The sequence below is a fragment of the Hesperophylax consimilis genome, chromosome 17 (assembly GCF_061612785.1).
Source record: "Hesperophylax consimilis isolate HC1 chromosome 17, BYU_Hcon_1.0, whole genome shotgun sequence".
Classification (NCBI taxonomy): Eukaryota; Metazoa; Arthropoda; class Insecta; order Trichoptera; family Limnephilidae; genus Hesperophylax; species Hesperophylax consimilis.
Genome location: NC_142852.1, coordinates 21153667 through 21175526, shown reverse-complemented (window position 1 = coordinate 21175526; position 21860 = coordinate 21153667). Strand labels below are relative to the sequence as shown.

General features: G+C 34.4%; 1 protein-coding gene across 2 annotated transcripts in view; it reads right to left on the bottom strand.

Annotated features, from left to right (window-relative positions):
- Window positions 1-21860, bottom strand: part of Zpr1 (zinc finger protein Zpr1) — a 127439-nt gene that overhangs the window by 76431 nt on the left and 29148 nt on the right. Inside the window, exons 6-8 of one of the 2 annotated variants that reach the window (XM_089641592.1) lie at window positions 16407-16477; window positions 10823-10912; window positions 9265-9431 (exon numbers count right to left, since the gene is read on the bottom strand). In XM_089641592.1, coding sequence (XP_089497718.1) covers window positions 9265-9431; window positions 10823-10912; window positions 16407-16477 — 328 coding nt within the window. The remainder of the gene's footprint in view (window positions 1-9264; window positions 9432-10822; window positions 10913-16406; window positions 16478-21860) is intronic. The other variant, XM_089641593.1, reaches the window with a different exon arrangement.

The following is a 21860-nucleotide window of genomic DNA, read 5'->3' as shown; positions in this document are numbered from 1 at the left end:
AGGTAGATTACGAAAATACTCATAATTTCTGTGATTGGCTAAAGTTTCATAGCAACTACAATATGGAAAATATTAATATTGTTCAGTTGAATGTTAGATCGATTTATAAATACTGGGATACTTTGAATGTCTACTTAAATACTTGTTGGAAGCATATTCATGTGTTAATGTTATGTGAAACGGCTATAACACCGAATCTTGTCTGTCTGTATAATATTCCTGGATTTAATTGTTACAACTATTGCCGAACTAAAAAATCTGGAGGAGGTATATTGCTATATGTTCGAAATGAATTCACATTTCAACAGAAAACAATAGAAACAAATCATTTTGAATGTGTGCTTGGCTCTATGACACTTCCAAACAAGAGTATTTTAAACATCATAGCAATATACCGCCCCCCCAACTCTAGCCAACCACAATTTCTTAATGAAATATCTGCCATTCTGCATACTATAAGCCCCAAAGAAAATGTTTTACTTATAGGAGATATTAATCTAGACTTGTTAAATTGTCAAAACCCTATTATTATGGCATATGAAAATATAATGTCGGATAATTATTTAATCAAATGTATTTGTGACGTAACTAGAGAAGCAGTTTTAGCAGGAAAAGTTACTCGTACTTGTTTAGACCACATATTTGTCCGATTTAACAGTGGATGTAAACAAAGCGATTCTCTTTCCTCATGTGTATGTAATAATATTACTATAGCGGATCACTTTTTAACTGCAGTTAATATTAAATATAGTGCAAGGAAAGAAGCCCCAGAACACGGGGAAAGAATTTCGTTTTTATCGCAAAACAAAATCGACAAAAACATTCATAATTTTAAGTGGCACTCCTTGCTTGAGGAACAAGATTGCAATATACTATATAGTAAAATTAAAAACAACTTTAAGAATTTGTATGAACAGAGTAAAATCGTTATGAATTATAAACCCAAAAAAAGACCTCTGTCAATAAAACCTTGGATAACTTCTAATATCTTAGAAAACATTAAAAAAAAAGATTCATTGTACAGAAGGTGGAAGAATTTTCCTAGCAATCAATTCTTTGAATTGGAATATAAAACTTTCAGAAATAAGGTGACAAAAGAAATTATTAAATGTAAGTCTACCTTTTTTAACAATAAATTCAAAAATTATTTTGGAAATACAAAAAAAACTTGGGATGAAATAAATAAATTATTAGGACGCAAGTCCAAAAGTAGTTGTGATGAAATAATCTCGAAATATATGTTAAATACGAATAATGAAGAAACCGTAGCAGATAAGTTTGTTGAATATTTTACAAATAGTGTTAGCTCTATGATACATAAATGTGATTATTTAGCATCGACCGTCAGGCCAAATGAAGTGCAACATAGTATGTACCTACCCAGAGCTACCTGCCAAGAAATCAATATTATTGTTAGCAAATTAAACAATTCAAAGTCACCAGGGATTGACAATATTCGAATGTTTGACATTAAGACACATATTAATATTTTAGGGCCTGTTATAACACACTTTATCAATTTAATTTTATCGCAAGCAGTAATACCAGATGAACTAAAAAGTAGCATCATTAGGCCAATTTACAAAGGGGGCAAACATACAGATATTCAAAATTATAGGCCAATAAGCATATTGCCAGCACTAGAAAAAATACTTGAAAAATACATTTCCATAAAACTTAATAAATATCTAGAATCTTTCTCTTTGTTGGATCCCAACCAATATGGATTTCAAAAGAAAAAAAGTACGGAAATGCTGCTTCAGGAATTTTCAAATCACATAAATTATGAATTAAATCTAAAAAAACAAGTTTTGGTTTTATTCATAGATAACTCTAAGGCATTTGATACCATTGATACAAATAAACTATTAGAAACACTGGAGGCAATAGGAATTAGAGGAAAGCTGCTAGTTTTATTAAAAAATTTACTAACTGATCGACAAATAAGAGTAAACATTCTTAAAAAATTTAGCAAAAGAAAATATATCTCAACAGGTGTTGCACAGGGGTCAATTCTAGGGCCAACCCTTTATATTATTTATGTCTCAATTATGAGAAAATTGTTTTCATTTGTTAAACATTTTGTATATGCAGACGATACGGCGCTCGTAATATCGCACGAAGATCTGGTTACTGCAATGAACCTTATGCAACATGATTTTATTGCCCTACTGAAATGGTCGCATGATGCAGGCCTCTTTATAAACGCCAAAAAAACTAAAATTATGCACATCAGATCTCCACACGCCAGATGTAATGTAATTCCTTCATTATATACACACACATTTGACTGCATACATAAAAATGTTGCACAGCCCTGTTCATGTGAAACCATTGATTTTGTCAAAAGTTATGTATATTTGGGTGTTACTATTGACTGCTACATGAAATGGGATGTACAAATTGCTAATGTTTGTAAACGTCTACGAGCTATTGTGGGTAGGATTTATAAAATAAAATATTTCGTGCCTATAAGTACTTTAAAGTTAATCTACTTATCTCTGGCTGAATCCACTATACGTTATGGAATTACTTCTTGGGGACATTCTTGTAAAACTAATGTAAGCTATATACAAACATTACAAAACTCCATTATAAAATTGTTAATCCATAAATATGACAATCAACACAGAAGTAACATTAAATTAATATACAAGTCTCTGAATATTTTACCTGTCAGAGGATTATTGTTTTATAATATTGTAAGTCAACATGTTATATTGTCTGATTCATTGTATAGGGAAAGAGTTTGCCATAAACATAACACAAGATTCACTCAAAATGAAGGACTGGTAGTTCCGAAATGTACTAATAAATATGGTGAAAGAACTTTAAACTATATAGTACCCAAAATGTTTAACTTATTACCAATGACAATTAAAAATAATAACATGTATACTGCTAATGTTAAATATAATCTAAGGAAATGGTTATTGGATAATAATGATCTATACTGATGCCCCTGAAATGGAATTCATATTCTTAGAAAATGGAAAAACAATTATTTTGTAATACCTGACTACCTACCTCTATTTATGAAACTATTGATGTACTTGTTGATAATACTAATTTGTTCATACATTTATTTTTACTTGCTTATTTTATAAGGCTTTTATGTTTTATGTTGATAATACTAATTTGTTCATACATTTATTTTTACTTGCTTATTATATAAGGCTTTTATGCTGCTATTTAAACTTTTCTGCAATATAACCAATTTATGTAATTATGTACCGTTCAAATTGTATCTTATGAATGTATAAATGTTGTCTCTATGTCCCTGCTGACAAACTACATAAGTAGTTTAGCGGGTTTAAATGTGAATAAATAAAAAAAAAAAAAAAATTTACTCTCATTATTCGTAGCACATGCTCGCCGAATGTGTGCATTAGTTCATATGAAAAAGTATGTATAATTTTCAGAGTAATTATGTACCACTAGTGACACCTATGAAGGTTAGATTATATTATTTATGAAAGGTTTTCGCCTCTGCTATTTGTTTGTGATTAAATTGTGTCCGCAAAGACGATCCCTGTTTTGCGGCCCTTTTGAATTTGAAGGTGTCAACAGTCTTTGTCATATAAAAGGTCGTGTTTCCTTAAAAACGCTCTCTTGCTCAAAAACAACCAAAGGTTTCACCTTTCCTAAAGAACCACAGGAACTAGCCTGTAACCAGAGTATTTATTAAAAAGTGCCTAGTCATATCATGTGATAGTGGAGGTTTATTGTTAAATAAAAGTGATTCAGTTTGCTCTCAAGAACGGAGTTTCAATTCTAAGGACCCTAATTTATAACAGGTGACTTGTTATTAATCGAATGTTCTTCCCAAGTGCGAGCCCCGCTGGACAGCAAGCAAAAGAATCACAAAACCTAGTAAACGCAGAAATTTTGCGATTACTTTGTGCGTTGGTTGGGATGGCGCAATCTCCATTTCGAATTACAAGTCTCCTGGAACAAAAGAAAGAATAACGCCTTTCTCTGCCCCAAATTACGGTGACGCAATTCCAGCATCATCGCACATGATATAAACGTTAAATTTGATTTGGAAACAGTAAAATATTCATGTTAATATAATTAGAATTTACCCGAAAATATTAGAAAAGATTTAGCGGAAAAGGCGTGGATTAGAAAGTCAATTTGACATCATTCTTGATTGATCAATTGATATATATTTCGTTGTATGGGTGAACCCTAAAACTTGTTTTAGATCGTTTTTTATGCACAATATTATTGTCTTTGTAGTTGTCTTGTTTGAACTTATTAGAAAAAAACACTCGTTTGATAAAGACAGAAACGTTAAAATTGTCAATACTTGAAATAAAGGTCATAAACTTGATAGACTAGAATCTTTAGAAATTACCCGTTTAAATAAAAAAATATACCCTAACTTTGTGATGAATAAGCAATTAGAATCAATTCCTAAGTCTCCGCTTTTGTATCCATTGTAATTTTCATAATAATTTCGAAATTAAAATATAATAATAATATCTTTATTTAGAAAAGTTTACACATTACAACTATAAATACATATTATGGTGTACATTGATTTGTAACTTTTACTTTTAAGGTTATAAAATTAACAGAAAAATACAAACATAATATTGTGAAGGTAAAAAGAAAATAAAAGTACAGTTGAGGTTTCTAAAATACCGCCTCACTAGGCTACCCTGTGTTGAGGCAGAATTATTCGTGTTAGTTTCTAATATCTTTGAACATACCTATACTTGTGTTAAGATGTATTCGCTCAATAATGTGGTTACTTCAATAACTGCGAATTTGGGTGAATGCACCGGAGAAGGCCCTATTCTTATTTTTGATCCAAGTTTTTACATTAAAAAATTTTCGGGTTCCCGGTTTTGTTCCTCATTTTCATCAATGATATAACCAATTGCTTCAACGATGTCGAGGTATTGCTCTTTGCTGATGACATCAAACTATACAAGAAAATAACTGACATAAATCATTGCCATATACTACAGTCAAATATTAGTAAGTTTAGAGATTGGTGCGTTCAAAATAATTTATTTTTAAATGTAGTATAGTGCAAAACCTTGACTTTCTTCAGAAACAAAAATCCTGTTTTATTCGAATATTCCATCAATAACATAGCTTTAGAAAGAGTCACGGAAATGAGAGATCTTGGAATTATTTTGGACGAAAAACTAAGTTTCACCAATCATATCCATCAAATTGTGAACAAAGGTATGAAAACACTAGGCTTCGTATTAAGAACAACTAAAAACTTTAATTCTTTACAAGCCATTAAACTATTATACGTATCTCTAGTAAGAAGTCTAATTGAATATAACTCAGTAGTTTGGTCTCCATCTTACAAAATTCACATTAACAACATTGAGCGAATACATTTCTACGTTTTATAAATTTTAAATTAAATATCCCTGTCGAAGACTTAAAATACAATTTCTTATTAAATACTCTAAAAATACATACATTAGAAGATAGACGTAAAATAAACGATTTAACATTCTTATTCAAAATACTTAACTCTATATTTGACTGTTGTGAACTCCTGCAACTTATAAACACACATACACCCACAGTAACAACACGACAAAATACAATATTCTACAGCAGCACACATAAGCGTAACTACATTGCCCACTCTCCGATACAACGACTTCACACCATGGGAAATCATTACTTGGGTGATGTTGACATATTCAATACCAACTTGGCAAGTTTTGTGGATCATTTAAAACATTTATTTCAACAATACTCCTAAACACATCATGTAAACCTACAAATAGCTGTAATTTTCTGTTTTTGTTTCTTGTGTTTGTATGACATGTTGCATAGCTTTTATCAAATGTAATTTTATTCTTATTTTTTATGTTTCAAAGTATCTGTCAAATTAAAATCATACTACCAACCATGTAAAAGCCCTCTGGGCGTTAAATAAATAAATAAATTATCTTTGAAATTTTTTTGTGAATCACATTGTTTTATGCTGTCTGGAAGAATGTTGTAGAGTCTTATCGCAAAGTATTTAAAGTTTCGTTGACCAAACGTAGTATGAGTTATCGGTATTCGTAGTAAGTTTTTGTTATTGCTTCGAGTACATTGTTTATTTGAACTTTTTTCGTAGTAATTATGTATATTTGAGTATAGATAAGTTAGGATAGTTTTTGCATATAGCTGCCGAACATCAAACAAATTCATAATATTAAAAATTAGATTCGAGTCTGTAATTATAGGTAGCCTTAGAATTATTTTTAAAATTGTTTTCTGAGCCTTGTGATGATTGGGTCTAGTGCAGATTAAGTGCCACCTCTTATGTATTTAGTTTATATAATGACCATTCCTACTCCAATGTAAACATGTATCCCTTCAAAAAACCATTAAAAAAATTCCATACATCATAAATATAATAATGATTCGGCAATAAAATTAGGTCATTAATAATTAAAATATTACTGAATTATATTGAAGTGAGCTACAAACCCAAGGTAATTAGCCTACTGGAAATACCAAAATAATTAGAAATTCGACAGTCTAAAATGACTTAGGGGGTGTTTCACTATCTCTGATTATGTTCTGACTAAGCACTAATCCGCGGATTAGTCATTTTTTCATTTTCACTATATCTGAATAACGCTAACGCTCGGGTTAAAGTTCGATTTGACTAATCAATGCTCGAACCTCACGTTAGGCGCTATTCCTCGAATCAAAGATGGCGTCAAAACATTCCGAGTTTAACAGCGGAGAAGTGAGTCGAATTTTGTTGAATGAATTTGAATGCTTGTATGATCCATCCTGAATTATTTGATTGTGTTCAAAATAAGAAACAATGTATTAATTCGACACGAATCTATCTAAAATGACCTGATAATCAACATAACATAACCAAACAAATGCACACTTTGCGGTGTGCGGACTGTGACGCATGACAGCCGTGGCAGTAGATGGAGTAACTGCAAACATTTTGCGATGTTGCCAGACTATTTCGAGTGTTATCTATCCGGAAGCTCGGAAACAATGGTGAAACGGTCGCCGTTGAATAACGAAGTTATTCTGATCTTTAAAGCCAGCCAACGGATAGCTAGTCAGACATTTAGCCCGACATAGTGAAATACCCCCTAAGTAACAAATGTCACTAACTAACTAAGATTCACGCCGTTTCTCCGCAGGGGTAGGCAGAGAGTACGGAGCGCCAAACAACTCGGTCACATCATACACTTCTTGCGTCATTCACATTCATACATGGTCTCATACATACTCTTCTATTATTTTGACTCTCGACATGGCCCGACTTGAGTATCTGATTCACTTGATCGTGCCATGTCTTCCTCGGGCGTCCCCGACTTCTGCTACCATTCGCGTTTGCATCATAAAGGGTTTTCCAATAAGAGGTGTTATTTTGAATAGCCCGCTATTTCGGTAGATGTTACTTTTGAAGCTGTCATTTTTTGACATTTGACAAGTAGAAACTACGCCATTAATAAAAATGGAACGATACACGCTTCGACAACGCATTGAAATTGTTAAAATTCACTTGAGTGAATCAAATGCAAATCATCTTGAATGATGAGGCCCATTTTCACCTCGGTTGCTTCGTCAACAAGCAAAATTGTCGCATCTGGGGCTCGGAAAACCCAAGAGTTATTGTTGAAAAGCCTCTCTATCCTCAACGTGTGACTGTTTGGTGCGGTTTATGGTCCGGCGGAGTCATTGGACCTTACTTTTTCGAAAATGAGGCTGGAGCAACAGTTACGTTGAATGGATTGCGCTATCGTGAGATGATTAATGATTTTTTATGGCCGGAATTGGATGGTATTGATCTGGACAACGTTTACTTACAACAAGACGGCGCTACGTGCCACACAAGCAACGAAACCATTGATCTTTTACGATTGAATATCAAAATAAAACCCTTTATATCCTTCTTACACTCCTTTCTTCGCTCACTCGCTCTACATACTGCAGATACTTTAATAGTACACAACTGCTGACCCTGTACAAATCGCAAGTGCGCCCTACTGTCGAATTTGGCAGCCATCTCTGGTCTGGAGCCCCAAAATACCTGAAAAAAACCCTTGACTCTGTGCAGAAACGGGCGGTCCGTTTGATAGATTCCCCAATCTTAACAAGCAGACTGCAATCTTTAGAGCACAGGCGTCAGGTAGGTATGCTGTCCATGTTCTATCGGTATTACAATGGAAGATGCTCTGAGGAACTAGCGTCATTGATCCCTTCGGCACCGGTGCGTAGTCGGGATACACGCCAAACGCGCGCCCAACATTTGTACACGGTTGACATTTGTCACATGAGAACGGGTCGCTTCTACGATTCGTTCTTAAGTTCAACAGCTCGGCTGTGGAACGAACTGCCGGCCTCTGTGTTTCCTCCCTCCTAAAACATGGGACTCTTCAAGACCCATGTTCACTCCTTCCTCTCCACAAAAAGACCCTCCACACAGCATCCCCAAAGATGACATAGGCCCTGAGGGAAATTATTTTCTTCAGGGCCTCCTGTGTGAAGTTAATATAAAAAATAAAAAAAAAAAACATGCCCAAACCATCTAAGCGTCCCTTTCTTAAACTTACTCATTACGCTTACATCAGCCGTGCACTCTTTGCAGATCTCCACATTCCTCATACGATCATACATGGTTTTACCACACATACGCCTCAGGGATCTCCACCCCCTTGTAGACCACCTGGTGTATAAGAAGTTATGAAGTTGTTTTTTATGATAGTGTAAGAAATGATTGTCGAAGGACCTTGGATGATTGAGCAATGACCACTGCACATAAGACAATATTTGTTGTACGGATAAAGGAAGGACTCACCATTAGGAAAGGGCACTCGTTTCTTCCCGTCTTTTCTCCTCACAACAATGTCACTTAACACGAAGCGGCTTGCACGATATCGGAGCGAATAATAATGTCTTAGAGGTAAGGGAGATTAGATCTCGCGGATGCGGTTTTATTGTGAGCGGTTCGGGTTATTGCAACATACTGACTGATTACCAAAGGGCACATAAATTAGCAGGAATGGAAAGGAAGGTAGGACAAAGGACAATAATACTATCTCAGTACAGTGGTCGCAGGTATGTGTGTATGTGTGCATGAGATGTATGTATAAATTAATGTCTATTGCGCATTGGCGCAACCACCACCCTTCTCCCGTATGTTATGTATATAAACCATAGACTAAGAATAATTAGTACCAGTCTGAAGATGGCTTCAACGAGCTGAAACCGGTTACGGTCAATAAAATTAGAGTGCATAGCAAAATGACCCACCTGTCCATGCGCTGCGTATCCTCGGCAGTGTTAGAATCCCCTGCCAGCCCGGCTAGTTGTTCCTGCATGGCCCGCAGCATTCCTTCCACAGTGGTGAAACGTCCGCACAAGGAACGAGAACCAGATTCCAACTCCAGCTCCGGTACCAAAAGGTCACAAGTGTCCGACTAGTGACAAAAATATAAAAAAATTATAACGAGCACGAGAGGACCAACATAATTCGCTTCCTTATAACTATTCTCATTACATATATCCAAAATAAGTTTTTTAAAAGTTATATGTACCTACCTACATGCTTCTACTACCAATATTTATTTATTTATTAACGCCCTTTTTCGGGGCTTTTACATGAGAATATTAAGAAATATACATTATTTATTGTACATAACTGAATTGCTTCATTAACACATTGTAGTCGAGCGCTTCAAACAATAGACTCTAGCCTATAGCGGGTGTTTTTCGCGATTAGCGCAAAAATATATCGCTTTCTTAAAATTGATACAATTTCTAAACCAAATAATATTTTCGATTGAAATTTTCAAAGAAATCATATATGACATTTGACCATCAAAAATAAATTATAATTGCTTTGATTACACTATAATTTCACCACATTTCAAAGCTGAATATAAAAACCTGATATTAATTAAGTAAATAGCATTCAATATTCAATATTTGAAAATTCCATGTAAAAGATAACATGTTTATTTATATCATATAGTTATATAATAAATAATAATATATTTTTGCCATGCCCGCAATGTTACAATCGCTGGATGTGTGAAATCTGATTGCGTAAATATTGAACAGTGTCGCCTAAGGCCGAAGGCGAACACTCAATGACTCATAAGTTTAGTTGCTTCTTGTCAAAAAAGAGTCTTTTGCGGTTGCCTCGCCTAATTGAAGAGCCCATTCCACTTATGAATGATAGTATTTATTCTTTCAAGGAATCAGTACACTTCATATGTTGATAATCCATCACACACCATAAGTGCATGTATCATTGGCTTGCAAAGACATTTTTGTAGGGATAAAGTAATATACAATGATAATATATTCAAATAATAAAATACCAAACAGTAAACAAAACAGTGCGAGCGGTATGAAAAATAGTCCAATACGTGAAATGACTCAAACTAAACTGGAGATTGAGATCGCATAAAAACTCTAGATTTGTGGCGACGCCTTTACAAGCTTCACACTAGCCAATCTGGACAAGGCATCTCAAATAACGCGGACAGACTGTCGCCTAGGTAGGTCAGGTAGCAAATTACCATTCAAGGCGTTTTATTTCACGCTGATAACAAACCCGTATAGTGCCGTTTTCCGCCAAAAACCGACAGTCGACAAAAACGGCATTTGCCGTGTCCCGACGACAATGTGTTAACAAAATTTTATATTTGTTTAAAGATAAATTGAAGATGTCCACTGACTTGGTATAATTGTTTCCCTCCATATATTCTGGGCAAAGAGGAATACATATGGTAGTTAGTCCCAGAATTTCTGCACTGAAATAATTCCGGAATCCCTTCAAAAAACAATAAAATAAAGTACGAACCTTCAAAAGGTCCCTGGAGAAGTCATCCCTGGAACGAACCTTCACTTCAATCCTCACTCCTTTATCCTCAATGCCACCACCAGACTTAACCTGCAAAATTAGCATTTCGTTAATATTAACTCCGGTTCCATGATAACTCAACACAGTGACAATTCAACACACCTTTAAAAAGTGATATAAAGTCATTAGTAACTATAGGATGTCCCAATGTTCTCTTAACCCGGAGGCTGCCGTGCGCATCTATGTTTGATTCAAGATTCCGGGCCCTCGCTGCCGCGCGCAATCATACGTGATTTTAATTTCATCTTGTGATATCTCGGAACTTTCTGTATAGATGGCGCAAAACTCGGGCTTAAAAAATAATTTGAACCTTTATCTAGCGACATTTTTACACAGATTTGACAAATGATTTTGTTTATATTATGAAAGACCTCGTCAAACTGGAGACTACAATATTTCCCCTCTCAGTGTTTGAATTCCCCGCGCGCGCGTAGTTGTGTTAGTGTATCACGTGGTTCCTTCTTATCTCGACGGTTCGCGAATACTTAGAATCTGCAACGAATCGTGGTTCTAACGTTATTATTTTAACAAATTGTTTTTATTAACTACTCATATTTTTAGTGCAAATAAGTTTTGTGTTAATCAACATGTTTTGTTATTTTAAATGAAATAAGTTGTTATATCCGCCTTTCGAGTGAAAAAATAATCATATACATTTTATTTTAATTATCTGTGTTTAGAAACTAATTATTGTGTTAATTTGTCGTTTTTCCTAATATTTTTTTTTTGTGTAACCCTCTATCATGGCTCGACGCGACTTGTCTGATGACCAAATAAGGGAATATTGTCTCTATCTTATATCTGTTAAATTCTTTTATTGTACACAACAGCATAAAAAATTCAGGTATGAGCTTCTCCGATTATCAGTTATGTGTGATAAGACAATTAATCGCAAAACACCTCAAAAATACTCAACTCGACTCAACTCCTCATTCGTCTCATCATGACACACCATTACGTCTGAGCCAATACCGGCAACATCAAAACAATCCAAGCCATACAGAGCCGGCCATGTTTGTGCGAATACAAAACTTAAACAAAGCCGTAGAAAAATGGCTCGATATGTGTTCCCAGTGTAATGTGGCTTTGTGTATTCATTCCTGTTTTTAAGTCTACCATTCGAATAAAAACTATAAACATAAATAATACAATAAGAAACTGTAAATAAAAGTTGAATAAATAATGAAGTTTTAAACAATAATATTATCACAAGTGAATCGTTAAAAATGGTGAGCCGTCGCAGAGGTCCCACTTCAGAGACGTGAGTGAGTACTGATATTACTATAGTATGTCTGTATGTGTTGGTGAGATTACTGATTTGATAATGGCGGCGGGTCGAAGTTTGTTGATGTTTCATAGATAGTTTTTATTCGTCAAATAATGCATCAATTTATAAAGATATCTTGCTTAGACTTTTCAAGAGTGTAACGTAAACAAGTTTTTTTTTGTTTTGGTAATAATTTACAATCTCTAAGTGCTGAGGATAATAAATAATGACGCAATATAAAAAATTCTAAAAACCCTTGGCGTGAGAGTATCCATCTTGTGTTTACATTCGGGCAGCAAAAGGGTTAACCTCTCAGACAAAGACATTTATATACTATGTGTTCCTTTGAGAACTGTCAAAACGTGATAATTTTTGTGTTATTTACGAGTTTTGCTAAAAGCATCATAACTCACGTCTTGGGAAACGTAGCCTCATTCTAAAAAATGTTTTGGAAAGATTATGAAATCCACTATCGCATTGTATTGTAATACGTAAATATTTGCGTTTATAAATATACATTTTATGAAAACGTCAAAAATATGTAAGAATCGCTTACCATTATTTCAAAGCCGTGAAAAATGTACTTTTTTCTGAGTATCATAAAGAAATAACACTTTATATATTGAAGAAATATAATTAAAAACTATTAGTCACCTCAAAATATTAACCGTCCAAACTAAAATATTTTTAATAAATTATTTAGAAACGCAATAAATTATGAACGAACAAGATGACAGATCCAATCGGCTTAGATAATGCACCTCTACGTTCCATAGATATTCTTGAATACAGACGCGTAGCGTTATTCATTATCGATACTCTGTTTTTTAAATCATGGCAATCCGTATACTAGTGATGGAAATAAATCGATTTTTGTAAAATCTCACGCGTTTACGTGAAAAGACGTTCTAATGTCTTGACCGCTATTATCATATTTACGTCTTTTGACGTTCTAATGTTCGGAGTGGTTAACATTTCACGTTCATATTGAAACGATATGCAGCAGGGTTTTGAGAATGCTTGGATTTGTGCTATGTAACTCCAGGCATTTCTGCAGCTCTGTTGTGGTTCGCTTGCCATATTTTAGCTTGGTACGTAGCATTTTGGAAAGTGGCTCAATAATATGGGGACCAGGGGATGCAACGTACACTTCTATGGTAGAGAAAGTACAAAAGAAGTTTCTACGTTATCTTTATCTTAGAGACTTCGGGTACTATCCCTGGTTATACCCATCAGCCTTCCTTTCCGGAATGCTGGGTATCGATAGTCTTGTCAACAGGCGGAAAGCTGCGTTGCTGATGATGGCCTATAACTTGTTGAACGGTCACATCAACAATCCACAAATTTTGAATAAAATTTTATTTTACGTCCCTGACATAGACATATGAATATTAGTAGACCTGCCCTAAGTGATTAAAAGCGTATTATCCCCACTCCCCATACCGGTTCCATTGGAGCCGGCTGTGCTCGCGTATGGCCTCAAGTGAAATTTGAAAACGTGACGTCATCATTCTTGTGCGAACTATGGTCGAGGCATCATCGGTTCATTTTACGAAATAACACGGCAAAATGTTGACTTGTACTATGAAAACTTGTAAAAATAGATTTGAAAAAGAGAATAAACCCAATTGTCGTATTACATTCCATATATAAGCATTATTTTACTTTATTTTAAGCATATTCTCATCGTGTAATATAGATCAGTTTTAGAAACATATACTATCACATCGAGAAACGTCTGGACGCGAAACACAAAGCTGGTTGGTTGCTGGGAAGTAAATTATGAACATTTATAAAAGTGTCTTAACTAAATACTTAAACGAAATATTCGACTCTGAAAATTGAACCGTATTTTTTTGCCGAATTTGGACTTCGCAAATTTGTTCATAACGTGGCGAGTAATTTGCGCTCCCATGTAAAAATGTCTATTCATTCAAAAGCAGATTTTACTTTTAAGAAGTAAATGGTGATATTATAATGCGAGATGCCTATTTACTGTCAGATTGATTTATTGGCGAATCACAGTCAGCCTTACTCCCTTCGTTCTTCAACAGTTGATTTTACCCCTCGCCATTATCTTCTCGTCTATTAATTCCTATGTCTGTGGTCCCTGATAACTTCGCAAGAGCGCGTAGACACAAACCATTAATTCTTCCGAGATGTAGGACTAACTTACCATTAGCAATGCCTCTCGGAAGAATGATAATCCTTCTAAACTCACTAGCCTCTGACATCGACATTTTCCACCTGAGCATTAATAAATTTAAATCGCTAATTAGGCAATTATTATTATTATTTTTTTTTTTTATTTCCTTTATTTTTTCCCAATTTATACAATTAGACATTACAGTTTTATAATAATAAGAAAGGGAACCCACTAAGGCGCAGCCTGTGCGTGGGTAATATAAGTGTATACATTATATTTTTGTACCTAAAAATAATAGTAAGCATATAAAGAAAAACGGTAGGATTATAATTAAAGTTAGTCTAAAAGATTGTGCAAGAGGTGCATATTAAAAATAAATGAAAGTAAAAATAAAGATTGTTAGATAATATACAGTGAAACTCTCTTAAGAAGTTTTCCAAGGGACAGGGGAAAAAAAACTTCTTAAGTGGGATTCAATTTTAGCCATTTAATAACTCAAGTCCGGGGCATACGTCATTCCTATGTTAAATTGTCGTGAAAACAAGCTCATATGATCCAAGCGGTCAAAAAAAAAAATATATATATCTATACATCTTCTAGTTATCATGCGTTTCAATCTACATTTTAAATTTATGCATATGTATTTCCTAACCTTCAAACTTAATTTACGACAAATGTCAGATGAAACATGATGCACGGCAATTTTTGATGTTTGAATGAAAAAAACGTAATTATAATGCATATTTTACCATCTCCCCCGCCATATAATCATGTTATGTATTTAAAGGTGAAATATTGCGTATTAACCGTGATCCGATAGATTATCAAAAGTTTTTCGTGTTTTACAAATTCGATGGAATAAAAATTTTATACAATAATATTACGAAACATCTCTATGTTCATTATCAAAGGGAAGATTATTGAATGAGGCGTCAAATGTATGCAAATGTAGATCTAGCCCACATTGTCATTAAGGTTGAGTTTAATATAATCTTTCATGTTATTTCGGCCTTAAAGACACTTGCATATTTGTTACATAATTCCGCATTGTTTATTCGTTCCATTGCTATTTTACCTAGTTAGGGGATTAGGAGACGGGGTATTTGGTTTATTTATTGGTTACGGCAGGTTACGGCTTACGGCCCGGCGGCCGACAAAGGGTTTTATGGTCTCAGGTACTAGGTATGGGTTTCAGTCAACGTCTTTCAATTTATGACTTGGAAAAGGGTTCATTTTAGATATTTTGCGACACAATATTTCGTTTGTGTTGATTTTACCGCTGGATTTCTAAAACCTCTTAAGCGGGAAGCAGTTTTAGCTCTAAAACTTCTTATGTGGGAAAAAATCGTGTTTTTTGTATGGAATTTTCAAGGGACCAAGAATCAAAACTTCTTAAGCGTGAAAACTTCTTAAGTGGGAACTTCTTAAGCGAGTTTTACTGTATATGAAGTAAAAGAACACAAAATAAAATAATAATAACTATACAGAAACAAAAAGTAAAAGAGAAAAAAGTAAAAATTAAATGAATAATGCTTCAACATTTGCATTGTACAGCCACAATTTTAATTCTTTTTGGTATTGCGCTAGTTTAGTTGTTACTTGAATTTTTTTTGGTAATAGATTAAAAGTGCGAGGTCTAATAAAGCTACTGTGAGTTTGCATTAGTTTGGTATTGGTTTGTGGGGTATACAATACATGATTAAGTTGATTTTGGGTTCATATTTTTGAAATTTGTTTTGATTTTTCATGACATATTTCAGGCTGTGAAGTAAAAATAGTTTACGGAGATTGAATAGTTGAGATTCCTTGTACAATTTATCAGTCGAAAATGTCCTCTTTTTATTATATATAACCTTGATAATATGATTTTGTACTATTTGTAGTGGTTCTATAAATGTATCATCCCATTATGATTGTGTATTTGTATAATGTATCTTTGTTATTGGAATTTTTTATTCTGTAAATATGCATTTAAAACATAAATAAATTAGAAACGATAAAAAATATTTGACACTTGCCCATATACGGGACAGCGAATTAGTGAGAGAGTACTGATTTAGAATTCCTATGATATAGAACTTAGCTATCAACATAACTGTGAAATAACTTACTTCGTTGGTGCGGTGTCCACACTGGTCACAGTTCGTAGCCATAATGACTACTTCCTTGAAATGTGGAATATCTGTAATGAAAAATACACAATCAATAATTGGCATCGCAAGATAATAATCCGTTGTGTGGCAGCAATTTTATTTTTTATTTTTATTTTATTTATTAGCGTTATAAACAGTCTTTAAGCATGCTTATATGACAGTGATCAGAGTAGTTATGTCATTGACCAATAAAATAACGACAAAAAAAACCATAACAGAAAAATACAACATATACCTAATACAAACAATTCTGATAAAGTACATCAATTATGAAAAATGTATTAATCAATTGAAATATTTAAAAAAAATCAATGAAATATTAAGTTTTTTGGTTAAATAAGATGCAGTATCACTTTTTTACGGATGCTGTGAATTTAGCTAGGTTCGTGTTAAACACATCGATGTTTGGGCATAATCTATTAAATGTGCTACAGCTTCTTCTTATAAATACATTTTCAAGGTAATTTGTATTGCTTTTAGGAATATAGAACGTATCCAGAGATCGAGTAACTCTTTTTGGACATTTGAAATGAATATTTTGTAGTAAGTATGGGCTATCAATATGGTTATGAAGTATCTTATAGAGCATCAATAGGTCTCTGATATCACGGCGTTGTTCAAGAGATTTAAGGTTTATGGGGACATAGTATTCATCATTTCGCACGCGATAAGAGACATATTTGATAAACTTTTTCTGAACTCTTTCTAGATTTGCTCTATAAGTAGGACAATGAGGGTTCCACACTGAAGAAGCGTACTCCAGGTGGCTTCTGACGTAAGATATGTAAAGAATCTTAAAAGTTTGTGGATTTTTGAAAACTGAACTTACTCTAAGTATAAATCCCAACATTTTCAAAGCCTTCGACGTGATATGCTCGACGTGAGATTGAAACATAAGCTTACTGTCTAATAGAACTCCAAGATCTCTTATTACATTTACCCTGTTTAAAATATTGTTCTTAATTAAGTATGGATATAATATTGTGTTTTTCTTTGGAGAAAAGGAGATGACGCTACATTTATCTGCATTCAGAAGAAGACGATTTTCTAGACAATATACATTAACCAGAGAGTTCAGATCATTGTGGAGCTCCATACAATCGATTCGAAATTATGTGTGGTCGTATACAAGGGAAAATGATATAAAAAACTATTTTTTCAATTAGGAATTTCAAATCTGGAGCGCGTTATTCAATCAGTAACAGGATTCGATTCCTTAGAAAGGAGTAGACTTGAATGTGGGTCGGTAATTTGGAGTCTACACCAGGTAAAGTAAGTTCTGAGATTTCTATACCAAAGGGATTGTGGCTCTGTCCTGATAATTTTCTCTTGGGTATGCTTGGAATGAACAACATCTACGGGTAAGAAGGCATGTACACATTGCTAAACATTTCTGTAACGAGATGAAACTGCGCAATCTCAAATATTAAAACTGCATTTCTCTCAAATGGAGGTCGTCATAGATCTTCAATTGGTCATGCAGCTCACAGTATACCAATCAGTGTCTCACCCTCCTGCCGCCAACCGAAAGATGTACTGCGGACGGTCTATAAAAGCGGGTGCACAGCCTTGAACCAGCAGAGAACCTGAAACCATTGTAGGCACAAGACCTAAACCTGGTAGGGAGAGGTCGTCCCTGTCGATGTCTTAAAGATACCGATAGCGAAATGCATTGTCTCTTTCTGTAGAGTACCTAGAGGAAATCTTTATCTTTCGTACCCAGTCCAGAGTTATGGCGCTGTGTCGCCTATTCCGCAAAGTTAGTTGTATTCGTTAAAACTGTTACTACTTAGCTATTTTAACCATTGCTTTTCTTGTTGAAATAAAGTCCATGTTCCGAACTCACTCCATAAATTAATTATTAGTTTACGGAGGCATCATAAGGATTCACTATTCCTGCATAAAGTAGATAACAATAATATTCAATGCCCAGAGTTGCTAAACAAGATTCCATTCAATGTACCTGCGCGTTCAACACGCTCTTGTGGTCCTGTTCAGGGTTGATCAAAGCAAAACGAACTCTAAGCAGAATTCTTGCCTGAACAGACTATACAATTATTACAATAGCATATTATCCAAGGTTGATATTTTCAGTTGCAAACTTATCAAATACAAGAGGTCCATAAAAGAATATTTCTCTGATGATTTGTGAATAATGTTTATGTCTCTATTGTTTATATCTCTATTATGATTTGATTTATATCTACAACCTCTCTCCATGGCTATAAATGTATTGTTTTGTAAATTTTTCGTTTTATATAATCTTTTGTTTTGTATATTTTTTTTGATTCATATTCCTTTCTCACAAATTTAATTAACTTATTCCATATTATGCTGTCTCAGTAGAGGTAAAGTCACAAGGATGAAATCCATAAATGGTTTTATTTTACTATATACTACTGTTGTACAAACTGATTAAATGTAAACTGACGATTTCCCGAAAATGAATAAATAAATAAATAACTAACCAAACTGTTATAAATGTGGGGCTATGATAAAAGCTGTTATAAAATTCGATATAAATTTAACCTCTCAGACAAAGACATTTATTTACTATGTGTTCCTTTGAGAACTGTCAAAATGTGATAATTTTTGTGTTATTTACGAGTTTTGCTAAAAGCTTCATAACTCACGTTTTGGGAAACGTAGCCTCATTCTAAAAAATGTTTTGGAAAGATTATGAAATCCGCTATCGCATTGTGTTGTTATACGTAAATATTTGCGTTTCTAAATATACATTTTATGAAAACATCAAAAATATGTAAGAATCGCTTACCATTATTTCAAAGCCGTGAAAAATGTACTTTTTTCTGAGTATCATAAAGAAATAACACTTTATACAGGGTGTATCGGCACTAACCCGACAAACTTTAACCAGCTATTCCTTAGCACATTTGGAGTAAAAAATGTTATGTACACTTTGCTGTCCGGTAACATTTTTTTTCTTTTAAAAACAAAAAATAAATAAAATTTCCACACTCCGCTACTGCCCACAGTATAGGGGTAAAATAATTGGCAACGCCGCGCTACTGTCATCTCTTTCACACATATTCTGTCTCAAGTCCCGTGTGGTTCCCGCCACCCCGTCTCGTATCAGTGGTCAGTGCTGTTTTGGGAGTTCGCATGTCATCAAGTTTCTAGTTTCGTTTTTGTTTTGTTATCTAAGTTTTTACTGTTGAAATATGCCCCTCAATTATCCACCTGCCGAGCAAGCAGATATTGTTTTTGTTTATGGATTTTGCAATGGAAATTCACGAGCAGCCGTAAGGGAGTATCGCATGAGGTTTCCTGGAAGACGCGTCCCACACCATGCTACCTTTGTCCAGGTTTGTACCCTATCAATTGTTTATTGAAACTATTTACATTCATTGATAATGCCAAAAAGCGCTTTTGAAATTTAAACTGGGAACATTAAAAACATAACAAGGGGCCACCAACTTTAAAAATGTAAATTGTACTTTAGGTGATTTGTGTTCAGTGGTCACTAAACGGCGTTTTAAAAAGTTAATTAATTTTAATCTCTAATAAATGCATCATTCACTGCAATTGAATTCACTCCCTTTCTCACCATGGGATTATTTAAATTACTTGAATTCAATTTCACCCCTGTGAATCCAAGATATCAACCGTACCTAGTTAAGAAAATTATAATTTAAAACACTTTGTTATACATTTTACTATAAAAAAATGAAATAAATGAAGAGAAAACGTAAGTTTTCTGATATGTGCCTAAAATAAGTGTTCTTTAAAAATAAAATGAGTGAAAAAGCCCGCGATTGTTTATTTGACATTATTACTGAGCTGAATAATAAAAGCAGTTGTTATTTGTTGTTTTGTTTCAGATGTATCAACAATTGCGTGACTGTGGCATCGGACGGATTGAAGGCGCCGGCGGAGGACACAACATCGTTCCTGTGGCAGTTGAGGAGAGAATCCTGAACTTAATTACCGAAGACCCCACGCTGTCCGTGCGTCGGGTCGCTCTGATGATAGGACACAGGGAACACATGGCGGTATGGAGAGTTCTGAAGAAGCACGGGCTCAAACCTTTTCACTATAGGCGCTGCCAAGGCCTCATGGAGAATGACCACTTTTCCAGAGTCGTGTACTGCAGAAGAATGCTGCATAATGTCATAAGAGATGCAGACTTCATGAAAAACATATTGTTTACCGACGAAGCACAGTTCACTAAAACAGGAGTGCTAAATGTGCACAACTTGCACCATTGGGCTGAACAAAACCCCAAGCTTGTTCGGGAGTCGTCGAGCCAGGACAGATTTTCCATCAACATGTGGGCAGGAATCCTGGGAAATCAAATACTCGGTCCAATCGAGTTGCCTCCCAGACTAAATGGACCGATGTATTTGGAGTTCTTACAAGTGCAACTGGGCGAGATTCTGGAAGATGTGAACCTCGAATTACTACGGAGAATGTGGTTCCAGCACGATGGAGCCCCACCACACTATTCGATTGCCGTGCGGAACTACTTGGATGTCGAGTTTCCTGGTCGTTGGATAGGCCGTGGAAGTCCGGCCATTGCTTGGCCACCAAGATCACCCGACCTGACCCCCCTGGATTACTACCTGTGGGGGGCTCTCAAGGAAAAAGTGTATGCTAAGCCAATAGCCTCAAGAGAGCAACTGCTCGAACGAGTGATGGAAGCCGCTGCAGAAATTAAAGCAAATCCTGCAAACTTAAATAATCAAAATATAACAAGACTACACGCTTGCATCGAAAATAATGGTAGTCACTTCGAACAAATGCTCCAATAAAAAAATTAACATAAACTACATGTCCGCATTTTCATTTATTATTTATTGGTAAAATTCTCACAATGTCATTCATTTACACATCAATATTACCTACATATCAATATTTAATAAAATCTGTAGAAGAGTATGCCCGTCGGCATTCAACAAGTTTTTCGACAAGTGTGTCGAAAAGCGTCTTCTCTCTTTCCTACACACTAAATATTAATGGTTAAAAATGAGACGACTGATGCTTGTAAGCGCGCCAATACGTAAAAACAACGAAACTCGAATAAGAATTGCCAGGTGGGTTTTTTAATCGCTTTAATCTGACTTTAAACAATAATTAAACACGTAAAAATTATTTAATATAATATTACAGTACAGTACTTTGAACCTTCGCAATAAATTTATTTGATTTTAAGTTTAGTTTGTAGAACTCCATTTCAATTTAGAGATTTTTTTTATTTTAACAGTCTTATTAAAAAATTTATAAAAACAGTGTGTTTATAAACAAGTTCTGCTAGTTGTAATTATTATTACGCGTGACAGCTGTTTCACCTTCTGACGGCATTATCAAACTTTGGTAAAGCCACTTACAGACGACGTAAGTGATAACTTTCTTTTTTTATTATTCTGGCTTTATTGATTTCCGAGTAAATTG